This window comes from Abramis brama, assembly GCF_963993115.1.
Source record: "Abramis brama genome assembly, chromosome: 24".
Taxonomy (NCBI): domain Eukaryota; kingdom Metazoa; phylum Chordata; class Actinopteri; order Cypriniformes; family Leuciscidae; genus Abramis; species Abramis brama.
This window is the reverse complement of record NC_139986.1, coordinates 14,078,919-14,095,642: the sequence shown is the minus strand read 5'-3', so window position 1 is coordinate 14,095,642 and position 16,724 is coordinate 14,078,919. Positions and strand designations below refer to the sequence as shown.

General features: G+C 39.4%; 1 protein-coding gene across 8 annotated transcripts in view; it reads right to left on the bottom strand.

The window, feature by feature from the left end:
* Positions 1–2,301: 2,301 nt before the first annotated feature.
* Positions 2,302–16,724, bottom strand: part of eya1 (EYA transcriptional coactivator and phosphatase 1) — a 72,968-nt gene continuing 58,545 nt past the window's right edge. For 5 of the 8 annotated variants that reach the window (XM_084102126.1, XM_084102125.1, XM_084102127.1 and 2 more), the window contains 6 exons: positions 8,041–8,099; positions 7,790–7,950; positions 7,492–7,606; positions 7,096–7,217; positions 6,361–6,461; positions 3,621–4,346 (listed from right to left, as the gene is read on the bottom strand). In XM_084102126.1, the coding sequence (XP_083958252.1) occupies positions 4,266–4,346; positions 6,361–6,461; positions 7,096–7,217; positions 7,492–7,606; positions 7,790–7,950; positions 8,041–8,099 (639 nt within the window). In that variant the 3' untranslated portion in view covers positions 3,621–4,265. Of the gene's footprint in view, positions 4,347–6,360; positions 6,462–7,095; positions 7,218–7,491; positions 7,607–7,789; positions 7,951–8,040; positions 8,100–16,724 lie in introns of all 8 variants that reach the window. The other 3 variants (XM_084102128.1, XM_084102131.1, XM_084102132.1) reach the window with 2 other exon arrangements.

The following is a 16,724-nucleotide window of genomic DNA, read 5'->3' as shown; positions in this document are numbered from 1 at the left end:
TGATAGATAGATTATATATATATATATATGAAGAGTTCAGATGCAAAAGCCTCTAAGTGCCATCTGAAATTTTCTTCTGGAATGATCATTTTTATCAAGCTCGTATATCTAAGTTCAGTAGTTTAACTTAAATGACAATTAATAGGTAATTTTCATTGCTATTTAAGTGAAATTACTGAACTTAAATATACAAGCTTGATACAAATGATAATTCAAGAAGAAAATTTCAGATGGCACTTAGAGGCTTTTGCATCTGAACTCTTATATAGATAGATAGATAGATAGATAGATAGATAGATAGATAGATAGATAGATAGATAGATAGATAGATGGTCAATTATTAGATAGATAGATTATATATATATATATATATATATATATATATATATCCCAGTTTTTCCAATGTGGTCTCAGACTTTTGGATCCCATTGTATATCAAAAGTGAACAAAACCCATTCTGTCCCAATGTGGTAAATGAGCCTCAGACAGAAATCTGGCTTCTCCTTTTTCTTCTTCTTTTTTTTTTTTTGCATTCCAAGGATAACAGCCCTATCAGCTCTTCCTGGCAGCCTTTAAATCCCCTGGCATATTGCTTAGATGCCATCTGAAAACATAATTGACTTCAATATTTGTAAAATAAGATTCCATGAATGCTTGATTCTTCTGAGCACTTGCAGGAACGCCTCTATTCCTCTGCCAGTCTCTCGTTACATCTTCATTTTGGCCACCTCATAAAATCAGCCTCATAAATATTTTTCATGCGTTATATAAACCAACTCCACTCTCAACTGCAAGTGGCCGAGCTGTGATTTTTTTTAGAAAAACACAGGGAAACATTTGTGGAGAGGAGCTGTTATTGGAAGCATTTGGCTGTTCTGCAAAGAGAAATCACAATTAGGTGAGGGTTTCACCTTCAGCCATCCCCAAAAATAACACAAACCGCCGACTGACAAATCGCTGGTGCCTATGTAGCACGATTACAGCGTATTCCCCTCATCTGAATCCAGAAATACAGCTAAAACAGAAAATCTCTTTATAAAGAATATTAGACAGTATTCATACCAAAAGAAAAGAAAAATTTCGGTCAATTTGTGATCAAATAAGACATCTAACATTGTTTTTGCATCATATTGGGCCCTATTTTAACAATCTAAATGCATGGTCTAAAGCTCACGGCGCAAGTGCACTTAGGGTGTGTGCGAATCCACTTTTGCTAGTTTAACGACAGGAAAAATGGTCGGCGCTCCCGGCGCATGGTCTAAAAGGGTTGTCTCTATTCTCTTATTGAGTAATGGGTGTGTTTTGGGCGTAACATGAAATAAACCAATCAGAGTCTCATCTCCCATTCCCTTTAAAAGCCAGTTTTAAATCGTGCCATGGCGGATTTGTTATTTACATGGCGGAATTTGCAAGCGGAAAACTGAACGCTTCTCCAGCGAGGAAACGGATCTGTTCGTGCACGAGGTTAAAAAGCGCATGCAGACCATCTACGGGACAAAGTGTACGCATGTTGTGGACCCGCCTATAGGCTCATATTACTAACGCGCTCTTTAAATAAAAAAAAATAAAAAAAATACTGCGTCAATGGCGCAGTCTATTTCAGTTGCCTCAAAATAGCAATGCGCCTGAATACACCTCGTTTTCAGACCAGCATGCCCATGGGCGCACAAATGCATTTGCTATTTAAACAATGTGACTCAGGACGTGAAAATGATAACTGCGTCGGGCTGAAACTAGTAAAAAAAACACTTGCGTCCGCCTGGCGCTGCATTACACCGGGTGTAGGGCCCATAGACTGGAAGCGAGTCCCTAAAATGAACTGAACATATTGATTTTAAATGTACTTTGAAATCCCACATATTGTTCTAACAGTTGCTTTGCACAGAGATGAGAGGAACAGAGAGCTTTATATGACATTACATCAGTTATGATGTTTTAAGCAAAAGTGCCATACATGACGTGTTGTCTGAGAATCTGTTGCTGGGGGAAATGCTGAATTGCAGACCACCAAATGACAAAAGAGGCCACACAAATATTACATTCCCAATCCCAATAAAAAAAAAAGAGACTTTTATAACGTCATCCTTCTGTGCATGTGTGTATGTATATGTATATGTAAAATGTTAATATAATGATCTCTGGACACGCATCAGTTGCTCATATGTTCAGAAGACCGCCATTCCAAAACACTTAATTTGGAGGCATTTGATCGTAGGACCAAACAGTCAATAAATACAAACTCCATGGCAGAATATTGCAAAGCCACCATTTAAATCACTCGCAAAAAGGGGAAATGTGTGTAACAGTTCACAAATCAGTTTTTATTAATTTAAACACAATCAAATAATAAATGTCAAAAACATCTGTACACATCTTTTTTTGTAGACACAACAAACTGTGTTTCACAATGAGGCCCACATATCGTAAATTATTTCCAGTTTGCATTATGATTGCATCATTTATTTAAAAAAAAAAAAAAATGCTGTGTTAAATCTAGAAAACATCTACTGTTACCATGATCTAGCAGCAAAATGTGATTCCCCAGTAAGGGGGGTAGGGGGGTAGGGGGGTGGGGGGGTGGGGGGGTGGCGGGCGACGCAATAAGAGGGGTGAAATTGTAAATGTGGTGAGAAAAACTAGGCCAGAGAAGACGACCTCACCTGCAGGAGTCGAACATCATCATGTGCCGGGAGGGAAAATTAGAAACAGATCGAGTTAGCTGGGGAAATTCACAGTCGATAGCACATGTATGTTCTAAACTCCATTGTGAGTGTGTGTGTGTGTAGGTGTGAGTGAGTAGTGGCTTTCTTTCTTAAAGTCTAAGAGCTAGAGTTTCCAGTCCACAGTTACCTTAGAACTACCAATATGCATCATGAAAATCCAACTACAGTGGACTCAATCAAAATAAAAAGACTACTTCATACAAAAATTACACTTGCTGTACAAGACTTTCTGCTTTAGCGCCAGTACAAAAGATAATAAAACCTATTTAAGCTTAAATGCCCGGTTCAATGTCCAGCTCGGGCAGGAGATAGTACTGGGAGATACAGACATTTACACTCAGTTTGAAGCTTGACATTCAGAAGATTATTATTCTTATTATTCTTATGCTGTTTATGTTCTTCCTTGGGAGTTTGAGCTACCATTGGGACTTAATTCACTCTATCCGGTATGAAATTCTGACAGAAAGTGTCACATTTCACTGTGGAGAAAGTCTCTACAAGTTCTCACCACCAGAAGCGTACAAAGGAGGAAACAAAACATCACTGAAGAAAAATACGAAATTATTGACACTTGACATCCATGCTTTTGGTCATGACAAAACAATTATCACAAAAAAAAAAAAAAAAAAAAAAATCCTTATCTACATTTATTTATTGAATGAAACCTCGAACACGTCAACACTTTCAGGCTTTGCACGAGCTACTGCGGGCAACGCCTTTACGAACTTCCATGAAGCGCTTTCCACAGCATGTACCTTAATCAATATAGGAAAGAATAGTCCAGTGATTACAAATTTACACACAAAAAAAAGTCTGTACACGATTGTCTCTGCAATGTAAATAGTGTTTTGTTAAATTTTTTTCCTTAAATTACTTAGAAAATCCTTTTTTTTTCTTCCATAAACTTCTTGGTGTAGTGGAATCAAAGTACTTTGTAACGCGAAAAGGCACGAGTCTCTTAAAACAAAGCGCCTTTTTTGGGGCCGGTGCCGCTCCACAAAGTCTCTCGAAGATTATAAATAAGAAGAGCAGGACATCCAGGGCGATGGGGCTGGAGAAACGAGTAAAACGAGGGGGCCGTGCCCGACTGTCTTTGTACCATCGATTGAGAAAGACGGAGACATAGAGACAAAACATTACACCAAGTCGCAGTGGGATCGGAGTCCTGCTGAGTTCCAAAGGCATCGGTAGCTCAGTTTTTGTCACAGGTGTGAACCCTTGCCGAGTCCCCCGCGTAGACAGGGCTGTAAAACATTTTGATGGCTTTGGAAAAAAAAGCCAATTCACAGTAACCAGGGCCAGCAGCTGCAGCGCCATAAATTCACTCTCCTCCACTTCGAAAAAGGTTTAGGGTTAAGACGAATTGCGGCCATGTGTCAACACGCTGAGAGTGTCGCTCTCTCTCTACGTTGTGTGTGTGAACGATTTTGTTTTTGGTCTGGTGCTGTTGGAACGCAGACGCTCGGGCGACGAAGCAGGCTGACGGTGCTGGGTTTGGGTCTTCAGGGCCCTCGCACGCCCTGGGACAGAGCCGTCACAGTGCTACAAGTACTCCAGGTCCAGAGCGTGGTGAAGGGCCATGAGGTCAGAGTGGCTAGAGATCCTCCAGAAAGGCATGTTGTGCTGGAAAAGACACAGAGAGCAAGAGTGTTTGAGGGTGAAAGAGAAAATAAAGAAACACAAAACCTGCAATGAACACTTCACTTAGAAAAACAATCACGCCCACGAGTGCCGACTGAACAGCCTTGATGGCCCGTAACACCACGAGACTTGAGAAGAGGAAGGGACTTGCAAACTACAACCACTGAAGCGGCATCATACCATTGAGGTCACTCGGTAAATATCACTTTAAATAATAGGCTAGTAAGAATAATAACACATTTTGACAGTTAGCTTAATGACATATAAGAAAATAAAGCAAAATATATTATAAAACATGCAAGTAATGTAGTTTTCGTATGCATGTTGGTTTCATATGTTTTTACAAAAAACATTTAGACCTTTTAATTTAATTTAATGTAAAAAAAAAAAAAAAGTGGTGTAACCAAGTGAAAAATTTTTTTTTATTTTTTTTAATGTATATGCACAAATATAATTCATAATATCATCAAAATTCATAAATATCATAACAATTTTGAGGAGGACACATGACATTTTACAACCTGAGCTAATTTTGCCTTGTCATAAAAAGTTTAAATGATCTGATATTTTAAGAAACTTGGACCTTGAACCATGAAGGTGTCCTGTTTATCATTTCCTGTTTAATGTTTTTTTCGTGCATGTTTCTGCACGATGATTTGGCAGCTAAATGTTTAAATATTAATAGGCAGTGAACAATTTAGATATAAAAAATTACATTTAAAAAAAATCTAATTCAAAATGTCTTCAAAAATATTAAATATTTACAAATATACAAAGTAAGGAATCCTCATAAACCCCATAATACTCCTCGGGAAAAAGAATCTCCAGGTGGGAAATGAAAACTATTAAATGCACTATATATACAGCACCTCTGCACAAACTTATCCGGACACAACACTGCAAATGAGGCATTGTTCCTGGGAGAGGCCACAGGGAAATATGATTCTGCCAGAATGAAAGAAGCTTGTCAGCTCAGAGACGTCCACACACAAACCATTACTGAGTCTTATCAAAGGTATAGCCTCTCTCAGGCATATGTTCCGCTTAGAGAAGCTTGCACTGACCCTTAAAAGACTCTTTTCTTTTGTTTTGTAAATTGTCTTTGCTTTTAACTTTAAAAGCCAGAGATGGTATCTCCCTTTGCCTTGGTCGGTTATTAACTAGAGGGGAATTGTTTCTGGGATACGATGGAAAAAACGAAAGTATACAAAGGTTTGTCTTTGCTTTGGTGGTTTCATACAATGTCACCCTTGACACCAGTGTTGTATCTGACAAAACTGCAGGCTTCTTAAGTGCCAAGGACTTATTAAAATCCCCGGTGTAACATCTAAACACTTTGTTTCAGAGGAAATGGGGACTGACATGTAAAACTTAAACTTGGTGTTGACTCCCTACGTTCACATTCCTTCTATGATTAATTGACAACATGGAACTAATCACTTGGCACAATATAATAAAGAATCACATCAACACTCATTCATCTGTTTGCAACCTGTCTGAACAACAATCTGCTTTGATAATTACATGATGAATAATTTCAGGTTTTGTGGTTTATAGCTCTGGATTTACATGAAAACTTGGCAGAGGTTCTGAATACACAGGCAGCAGGTAACATAAATCTTCTGGTTCGAAGAACACGAGTCGTGGAAAACAACACTAAGGTGTTTGGCTGCCCCTCTGACGGTTCTAATGTTCTTCTGAATATCCTCAACTTATCTAACAATGATTTAAGCCTCTCAAATGCATGTTATATTTATGAAACGGGCTCTCTAACATGCCTGAGAGGACTTGTCTAGCATTACAAATGGTGAACCGGCACAGTCACATGCAGGGACGTGTAATTATGTCATCTTGCCTCCCTTTACATTTGAGCTGTCAAAAGAATTGAGCTGATTACAATGTGAGATTTATTCTCTCGCTGGTCCAATGACATTTTTCAGAGAATGGATTGAAGGTTTGAAGGAAAAGTGGTGTAGAGTTCTGGGTGTCTTCGTACCTTTTTCGACCCTTGCTCCTCCTCCACACCGTCCCCCACCACCACATAAACAACTTTCCTCCCGAACCTCTGGATTACTCTCTCGAAGCAGCTCTCTTTTCCTGGGAAGAGGAGAAACAGGTTAAGTTTGCTCCGGAAAGCAAGGAAGCCACATCCAAGACCAAGCCCCGGTGAGAGGCTCTTTAAATACGCAATAAGTTACACAAAATTACGCAGTGTAAACACTTTGCCTTGGGTTGGAGATACGATAAGATCGATGCTAAAATAAAAGCAGTCTGAAAAGCATTATTCCTCCCAGAACGTGGGACAAATGGCTAAAACAAGCCAAATCAACCTCACATGCAAATGCCGCAGCGAGGGAGGTGCAATGGCTTTGCGCAAACGAAAGTACGAAAGTAAAGGTTGGTGTTTATTTTGCATTCGAAAAAGTGCAGAGGCTGAAAAGAAGAAAAAAAATGTCAAAGTGGAATGACATAAATTTGCCGAAGTGGTTTCATATGTGGACCTGAAAAGGAGAGGCCCAGTTCAGGCTGAGCTCCAAGAAAATAATCCCAGCCTGATTAGACCTCTTCCTGAACATCAACCCTCTCTTGTGTCTGCCACTTCTGCAGCCTAACCCAATCACACGCCATGTGTCTTGCACTGTTTACACATAATATCATAGTAATTACGGTCACACTCCAATAGAATCCATTCACACACAGGTAGTTAATACTCACAATAGCTCACACTTACCTATTTTCGTGGCGCTATAAATGTTTTCAATTGGAAATACTACTCCCAGTCCGTACAGAAGGACCTTTGCGAGGGCAGGTATGAGCTGTGTTGTGGTCACTAAGATGTTCACACAGTTTGATCTGTAATTGAAAGGCGAATTATGTCAAGTTAAAGCACACAGGGGAGGACAAGTCTAACAGGCGTGCCATTTGTCATCCAAAACACCCCGTGATAAATGGACCTTTAATTGTTGCAAATAATCGGTGCCCTAAAATGATATTTTTTTTCAAAATAATACAGAGAATAAGTGTTCTTTGAGGTATTGGGGTATAAAGAGTACCGTTATTCATGCCTCTCCCTGATTTATGTGTATCAGTGATGGGCTCTATATAATTCGCTCGTGCTAAGGCCTACCTTGAGTGGATTAATGTTAGTGCTTTCAGTGCCAGTGTTAACCAGGAGTCAGTCAGGGCTTCAATTTCTGCTCGCAATTGCAACCAGGCTTCCCTTTTGGCCGGGCCAAGCAGACCTGAAATGAACAGAAACATTGTTTGACTTGGACCGTCCTGCGAATACTTTGAGAAATTTAGAAATTTACCCAGACCAAGTGGTTTCTGCATAAGGGATTATTTGAGAAACTTATGAGTGCTTTTGTTGACGCACCACCCCTCTTCCCCAGCAATTTTAGAAAAGCAGTTTATTGGGGGATTACCTCCGACGTTATTTTTATAGGTGGTGTAAATTTCTTTTACTCGTCTGTAGCGGAAGGCAAGCTTTCTCATCCAGTCCACACCTCCTCGTACGCCGGTGGCCAGGCACAGGTTGGCACTAGTGGCAGCAGCGTGGAATCCGTCTGTGCTAAAATTATATGTACTGAACGGAGAAGAGAGAAAGAGAGAGGGCTTTTGAGCTCGACTTCAGCCAGAGTGAACTGTGAAATGGCTAGTATGATGCCAACTCTACCTTAGATCCTGCCCGTTGTCGTCCGACGACACATCGTCGATATGGACTTGATCGCACTCCTAGAAACAAGCAAAACAAAGGATGGTGAGCCGACTGGAATTAAAATATACCAATTTGATGAATTGTTTTCATGTGCAAAATTGGGTTCGATTTGGCAGCTTGAATCCATGAAGTGAATAATGTCAACAACTGTTGAATTCCCAATTGAAAGCTCTCTCCTAAAAGCTCAAATCAACCCTCAACCACTTCCAGCCCCTAACCCCCCACCTGCTAAATCTTAATAAAAATAAACACCATCATCAGGGGACCAGGGATCCAACCCATTTGGCCTCTACCACTAGGGGGATCTCTTGATATGCACATCTGCTGGTACGGAAAGTCAATTGGGACGGGATCGGTAGACTCCGGGAAGGTAGAGGTGGCCTCTCTGTGTTAGGTCTGCTAGTCCAGAGACTGGTGCCTGAACAAAGAGATAGCTGTGGGATAATGAGTGCGTCTGTGCCCCCTTCAGGGTCTCCACTTCTTGGAGAGGCTGAATGATTCTACAGCTCAAAGCTGATTCAGCCAGTGTACACAGTAACACAAACCAGACTTTCTGGTAAATGTAACGTACTAGAAAAATTGAACCTGATGCTAACCGCCAATGAAATTATGACCTCTGATTGCTGCTGAGCCACACACCAACACAGCCTGAGGCCAGCTTTTTGGAGAAAGCAGACTGAAAATCTGTTATTAGTTTTCCATTTATAGTCGTCCTCTCCCACCTCCCCTCGCAAGAGCCCTAGATATTAGTGAGCCTGAGCATTCAAATCAAACAAAAATCACATGGACAGACAGAGTTGATGGCTTGGGCGTTCCAAAAATCATATGCAAAAAAAATAAATAAAACAAAAATAAATAAAATCAATTTAAATTAATAAATACATACACATATAAATTAGCTGACCACCATTCAAATTTCAAGTTTAATCTAACAATTTACTTGGTAGTAGAATTTTAGAAGAGGGTATTTCCTTTTAGCCATTCCTTAGAATTTCCTTTCCAGAACATTAAGCCTTTTAATTAAGTTTCAACTGGCTGCTAAGACACAAAAATACAAAAAGGACTTCCTTGTTTTAACTCAATCTGAACCTGGCCAAATGCTGACGTTATTGCATTCCTGTCTAATGCTACAGCAGGGTAGGGGTAAGCGCTTTAGACCGTAAACCTTTTTTATTTTACTGGTTCCCCTCTGAACAAATTTTTCATCTCTCTGGATTTGTGGGGAGAGGGAGGGGAGAGCGACGTGAAGAGAAACTCAAACCAGCTGTTCTTTAACAGAATTAAAATCTTGACCCCCAACCCCTGCTCTAATGCAGCCATTCTCTCGCCAAGCCTCTCCCAGCAAGCCTCGAGATCCAAAGAGGAAAAGACTTTGACCTGGTGCCCTGCTCCTCCTCTCCAGGGCTCCACAGGCTCAGATAAGGGGGAGGGGGGCAGGAGGCGGGAGGGTTTGTGAGGGGGGGAGTCGGGGTGACCTCACATGGAGAACTCGGAGTGTTGCGGGGCCAAAAGATGGACTGCCAATTGCAGCCGCGGCTCAGGAACACCTCCAGCTATTTGTGTAATCTGTTTCTAGATAGTCAGCAGTGGATCTGTAATACTTCTGAAGTACCAATTTGTTTTTCAAAGAGGACCTTTGGACAGGCCAAAATCATTACAGAAAGCTGGGGCCGCCGCCACGGCGTTTAATCCTGAGTATTAACTGTTATGATGACAAATGCGCCATTTCAGATAAATAAAACATGGAGTATTTGAAATATTTCTAACCGAAAACATCCAAAACATAAAAACACATTCCAGTAGTTTTGCCCTTGTTCAATTGTGCGCAGCTGTCTAGGTCTCTTGACACGTTACCATCTCACTTTGACGGAATCACCGCATGTTTACATTGCCTTTTAATTCTCTGGTTATTACGACACACAATTAACAGTCTTGTTGTGGGCTTCCCAGACCTCCGGGATGAAAGTGAGGGCAGAGAAAGAATGCACAACCTCTAGCAATTACTGCACACAGCTGGAGCCCACATAAACCACTTGACTGCCACTCTGGTAGCTGCACCCGGACCCTAATGGAGCCGCCCGGTCCTAATGTCTTACAGTAACTCATGAGACTCATTAGGGCAGCTTCTTAAGCGCTCGTAAACACCGTTAAGCCTAATGACCGAGGATGGGCCAGCTTTAAGTGGTTAAATACAGCATGTGGTTGATCTTCAAGGGTGGCTGTCTGAAGGTATCTTTAAAAACGTGTTATGTTGAAAGGAAGAGATACTGTAAATACTGCTTGAAGTTTAGCACAATTGAGCCGGTGGTAGGAATTCAACTGAGATAATGGGGTCAATGATGTATAAGAGAGTTCATGATAGCATGTACTTTAAAACACACTTTTTCTATTCATGTTGGTTGCATGCTTTTGAACTTTTATACCATTTTCAAGGATGGTTTACATTTAATGAACTGAAAATGTAATGTGGTGTATCACTTAAGTAAAAAGTGATAAATATACATATACTGTACATATTTAAATTTAGTTTTATAGCTCAAATGAAATTAAATAAAAAAATAAAATAAAAAATTCTAATAAGAAGTGAAGCAATTGAAATAATAATAGAAAATAATATTAAAATATTATGCAATAATCTTATTCCTTTAATGATTTTTCTGCATTGTAATATAAGGACATTTATACATTTTTGACATTATACCTAAAAAATACCCAAGCATGCAATTAAATATGCAAATTAAATGTTTTATGCATTTTGAATGAATATATAAGAAACAAATTGGCAATGAAAGTTGACTGTGATCCAGTGTAAATAGGTCTGTCTTTTCTTCAGTGTGGATCTCCTTGTTCATCAAGAAGTGGTTCTTACAAACCTAAAATCACACCTAACCAACACCAGATGTTCCTACAGTAGGCTGTGTAAAGATCCTCCTCTGCAATCCATACATAATTACGTCTTACACAAACACTATGTCTCTGTTTAATTCATCAATTTTTTGATCTCCTCTCATTCGTTACACTATATGAAGGCCCTGGTAGACGAAACAAATGTGTAAATGTGTGGGAAAAACTGTGGGAAACTGCAAGAGAAGCCTAACAAACTACAAAATAAACACCTTGAAATCAGCTCTTCGCTATTTCCATTCACTCGCTCTCATTTTCTTTTCAGTTCCTCCTCTGACTATCCAGGCCTAGAAAAACCTTTTCATTTATGCGAACTATCAGAGCCTCCTTTGTTCGGCTGGCATCTGTCATTAAGCAATCAGGCTGGACTGGCTGATTCTTCCTGTTGGCCAGAGGAAGGGCTTTGCTGCCGACTGCACAGAAGCAAATGCTGCAGAACGTCAAAAAAGAAAATGATTATTTAAAACTACAAACCTCACTTTCTCTCTCGTCCCGAGCTGGAAACATCCGTATTGCATTACTCTCCCTGGCTACCTCCGTTTCTCTTTTTTTTCCCTCTCTCTCTTTCTCTCTCTCAGCTCAGGCTTTCATCCCTGGCCGTGCCTTTGGGCCAGACCCTAAACTTTGCTGAATCTCATTCTGGAGAAGGAACCAGCTCCCCACACAGGTGAGCGGCCCAGGTAACAAAGGCACAGTGTGAGTGATTACAGCCATCATCACAACATTCCTCCAAGCCTACAAGCTAAGTCCATGTGAAAAAGCCCAATCCATGGTTCGCAGGTTCTCAATGCTGCCACTCCATTGGCAGGGTCTGTCATTCCCAGTCTGTGAGGGGGGTTCATGACCCCAGTGTTTGCCCCCCCCCCTTCACTTTCCCACCACAGTTGGCCCATGCAAAGGGTGAGAGAGGTAAAGGGGAAAGAGGGAGGGTGCAGCTTACCTGTGGGTCGGACACAGGATATGGAGAACAAAGAGAGTTCTTCAGACCCACTTCATTCCAATCCACAGTTTGTGCTTGAACAGTCATGGAATTCAAACAGTCGAGTAAAACAAAGCTCTCTGGAAGCGCGACTTTCCTAAAACCGAGGCTTTTCGCACTCTCTCATATGAAGATAGAAAAGAGAAGGGGCCAGATTGATGAAAATCTTCTTAAGAAGATTAATTCTGAGAAGTTCATAAAAACATTTCTAAGTACAATTTTTAAAGTTCTCCAAAAAAAACATCTTATTCTTTTTCTTAAGAAGAAAATGACAGGCTTTGGTATTATTTGATAGTATGGCAGTTTTTGCCGAAGACAACACACCAAAGGAAGTCTTTTTATGCTTCCTGTAGATTACCGTAATAATCATAAAAAGCATGCACACTATTTTTGGTTTGTGAGGTTTGATGGGAGTTTGACCACTTTTTAGGGTTTGGTTAGGTTAGGGTGCCATGTATTTTAAATCTTTTTTTTTAAAGAGTATGTCACAAGAATGAGCAGAGATGTTGAATTCATTTGCGCTCCGTTATTTTACGATGACTTTTAAGAATTCTTTTCAGCAATTCAAATTCTTCTCAAGTTGTGTCTTTAGAACAATCTTAAGAAAAAAAAGAGATAATAACAGTCTTAAGAAATGGTTTTGGGAATTAAAATTATTCTTAACTTTATTCTTAAGTTATAAAAAAAAAAATTAGCAGTTAAGAATAATTTCATTCTTAAGTGTGTTTTGTGTGTAGTAAAGTAAAACTGAGTAAAGTAAGTATGATGGAGAGAAGATAATGGAAAATATGGTTTTAATGTGGTCAAACATGGTCTGGTACATCAACACCAAATGTTCCACTGCGTTTCTACCTTATAGATGTGTTTAAAAAAACAAAAAAAACAAGCAAAACCTACTCTTTTTAATACTCTAACGGTTTGAGGATTATATCAAATGATAAATTATTTTCACATTTTGTCTTAATTGAGGGACTTAATTTAAAACAAAACCTTGCTTTAATCCAAAAAAACTCTATTTATACATAAGGGTGAGCAATCAACTTCTAAAACATCTTTTGTCACCACATTGTTTGTAACACTACATTTTCCACAGACGCATAACCTTTATTGCTTTTAGGCCCCATTACTGAGGGCTCCTGGGTAAGAGAGGGGCCGATGCTGAGAGAAGATAGACAGGCCGACTTTAAAAGCTCTCCTTTCTCTCTTTAGTCATTCCAAAACACATCAGGGCTCCTGCCTGGGGACCTCTGGAGCTCTGACAGCCAAAAGACACTACCTGCGTCTAGACATAAAAACACATTAAATCCACCGAGTCAATCGTGTTCCCGAACACACAACACGTGCAGGGAAAGTTATGATAATGACTTATTTCACTTTCAAAAGAGTCACTCCTCTATTTTGGTTTGCTCCAAAGAGCTCGAGGAATTGTGATGGAACATTTGCTTGTGGTATTGGCCAGAAATACAGTATATTAAATAACAAAGCTATCTACCTAAATAACCGAGAGGACAACTGGAAACTAAGATAGTTGAATTGCACTGGAAAGATGTTAAAGCGCTGTGTTGTTAATTTAAAAAAAAATGTCACAATAATGCATTTGTAAAAATAAAATAAAAACACCTCTACTTGATTCCAGCTGTAAACTGATAAGCGAAGCCCCTCCATCCCGGAGGTGCTAAACCCGTCCCGTTTGCAATGTCACCGGGTTGGCCTCAGGTATGCATCGGCCGAGGTACGGCCGGGGATAATTGAAACCGTTCCCACCTCAGCAGAGTCAGGGAGGAGATCTCTGTCCCGCAGACGGCTATGTGTTGTTTTCTCTCCCGGCGAGCCGTGGCCCTTCCCTGCTGAGAGGGAGCACGGCCGGGCCTCCAGAGACGCACATTCCCACACACCAACCCGCACTCCACCTCTCACCCAACACACAAGAATGCTTTCATCCCCAAAACATCCTCACACTCAGGTACTGCACGCAGCATATCTCACAAGCTGGGTAATTGCATACAAGAGTTATGGTATAACCAGTTGTGGTATAACCAAAGAGAACAACGCCAACAAGTCTCTGTGTGCGTCCTGTACACATGTTAAATGTGTGATTTGTCCAGTAAAAATACTACTATATTTCTTGTGCCTTGTTCTGTCCTAACTGACTTAATATTTCAACAAATTAAAGGATTATTAATTTGTTTAATTTTTTGTTTTTGTTTTAGTTTTTTTTATTTCTGAAGTATCATGTGACATTGAAGACTGGAATAATGATGGCACAGGCATAAATAACATTTTAAAATATATTCTGATAGAAAACAGTTTCTTTAATGTTTTTTTTTTCTGTATTTTAAATAAAATAAAAGCAGCCTTGGTGAGCATAAGAGACTTATATATATAAGTTACATATAGATCTATATATATATATCTTACTGACCCCAAACTTTTGAATGGTAGTGTATTTGATGTTACATGTAAATACATTTGACAAAATATAGTACAGAGTGGGTTAAAAATGGTTTTATAAATATTTTATATTTATAAATGTAAAAATAGAAATGGGCCTGGATATTTTTAAGAATATAATATTTTTAAATATACAATAAATGGTTCAGCAACACACATTTTGATTATCCATTTAATAAAGTTATTCGTAAAAATGGCACAGGACATTCTGCACACTCTATTTTAGTATAAAACTTGTGGTTCCTGAAATTTTCCTTTGTCATGAAGAAATTTGAATCAATATACTGCAATCAATACAAGGATCATATTGCTGACAAGCATGAAATATATTCTGTCATTGTACAATATTAATAATTATGTGAGCCAAAAAATCTAAAAAAAACAAGACAGAGTGTCTCTTTTTCCAAAGACCTCTCTTTATGTGTCTGCTTGGTCACAGTAGTGTGTGTGTGTGATTTATAACCCTTAAGAGCAATACGACATGCCTCTTCCTTTTCATTACTCTCCTCTATATCAACATTCATCTGTTATTAGCAGAATATATAAAACTCCCATCAAACACAGGTGCAAGAAAGCGGGCGGAACGACGAATAAATACCAACCCATCGACTGCACCGAATAGTGTAACACAACACATTGCAACATGACCCCACACATCACCAACACAGACCGACGCTTTAATCAGACAGGATGTGACCACGAGAAAATGTATCCATGTGGATTTATACACTAAATACAAATAATTACAAGTCAAAGTCTTGTTTTATTCCCCAAAATGAGCATTGTAAGTGCTTGGCACAAAGCAAAAGCTGAAAGGCTGATAGTGTATTTCTGGATTGTGCCGGCTGTCCTTTGCACATTTGTCTAAGTTACACAGTTGACAATCACCAATCACCATTAGGTATTTGTATGTGCAAAGCCAGAGGGAAATCCCTTTATGGCTTTGACTAAATTAGACCGAGCATGTGCATTTCTACAAGGTCTAAAATACATATCTGCTGTGGTATTATTTACAGTTTGAAATTCTCCCACCAATTCAGTGCTGATTTTTTTTTGTTCTTTTTTTTTTTTGTTCTGTCCATCTGAACACCCCGTTTAGTTCAAAGAAAACATTCTGTTACGGTCTAAAGTACAGAAATTCAGCTATTGCATGCAATTGTCGTTTTAAGAGAAGTGTCCTTAGCTTTAAAGTGTCAAAACGAAATGTAATAATTCCGTTGCTGAGATATAGCAGAAAGGAAAAACTGCACATTGCACAATCCAATCATTTTACAAGATGCCTCGACAGCCGAATCATACGCGAGCGGTTTAAACACATGAAAGGAAATCAAAATACAGGACAGATGTTGTGAAAAAGCCACATTTAAGCTTTGTCACAAAACTGTCATATTTATTTTTCAAATGGGGGGGGGGGGGGGGGGGCATACCCATTATACAAAGTGCAGCAGGCACAATTCAGTGTAGCCAAACATACGGAAATATTTAACAGCCAATTGCTGCCAATTAACTTTGATCAAGATGAGTGCGATTGGAATCTCCCCGTCACTCGAATGTCTCGGGCAGCACAAACATTTTCTTTCTCCCTGGTTCTCGTGGCAGGAAAAGCAGAGCGAGGCCGTTGACTAATGAGACTTGGCAGGCTCGCAACAGTTCTCCTCACACTTAAGTATCAAACAAAACATTTCCTCCTCCGCGAGGTCAGCCACAAGCAGGACACGGAGGAAAATCAGTGGGTCAGTGGAGTCGGGTTCTGGGACGAGGGAAAGCGGCTTGCCAGCGGTGTCTGGGATCGGGTGGGTTCAGCGGGCTCGGTTAGATCTGGTCTGCAAAGTCTACTACTTAAAGGCATAGTTCAGACTTCTTTTATCGTTTATTCACCCTCATGTCGTTTCAAATCTGTATGACTTTTATTCTTTAGTGGAATTCAAAAGGATAAAGTTTGAAGAATGTTCAGGCTGCTCTTTTTCATGCATTTACAATCAATGGCAACTGAAGCTTTCAAGCATCAAAAAGAAAGTTATGTATCATAAAAGTGGTGCATATGACTCAATTGCTATATTCCAAGTCATACGGTTGCTTTGTGTGGGAAACAGACTGAATTTTTCTATTTTTTTATTTATTATTATTCATTGATTATCTTCCACTGCAACCGGATCCATGAATCAGTGAGTTAAGTAAAAAAATGTTTTTATTTTTTGTCAGATTATGTTTATTGAACCAAAATATAAAGAACTCTTTAAAAAAAAAAGTTTTTTGTTGAGTGTTGAAAAACACAATATATGTATATATATATATATATATACACTTA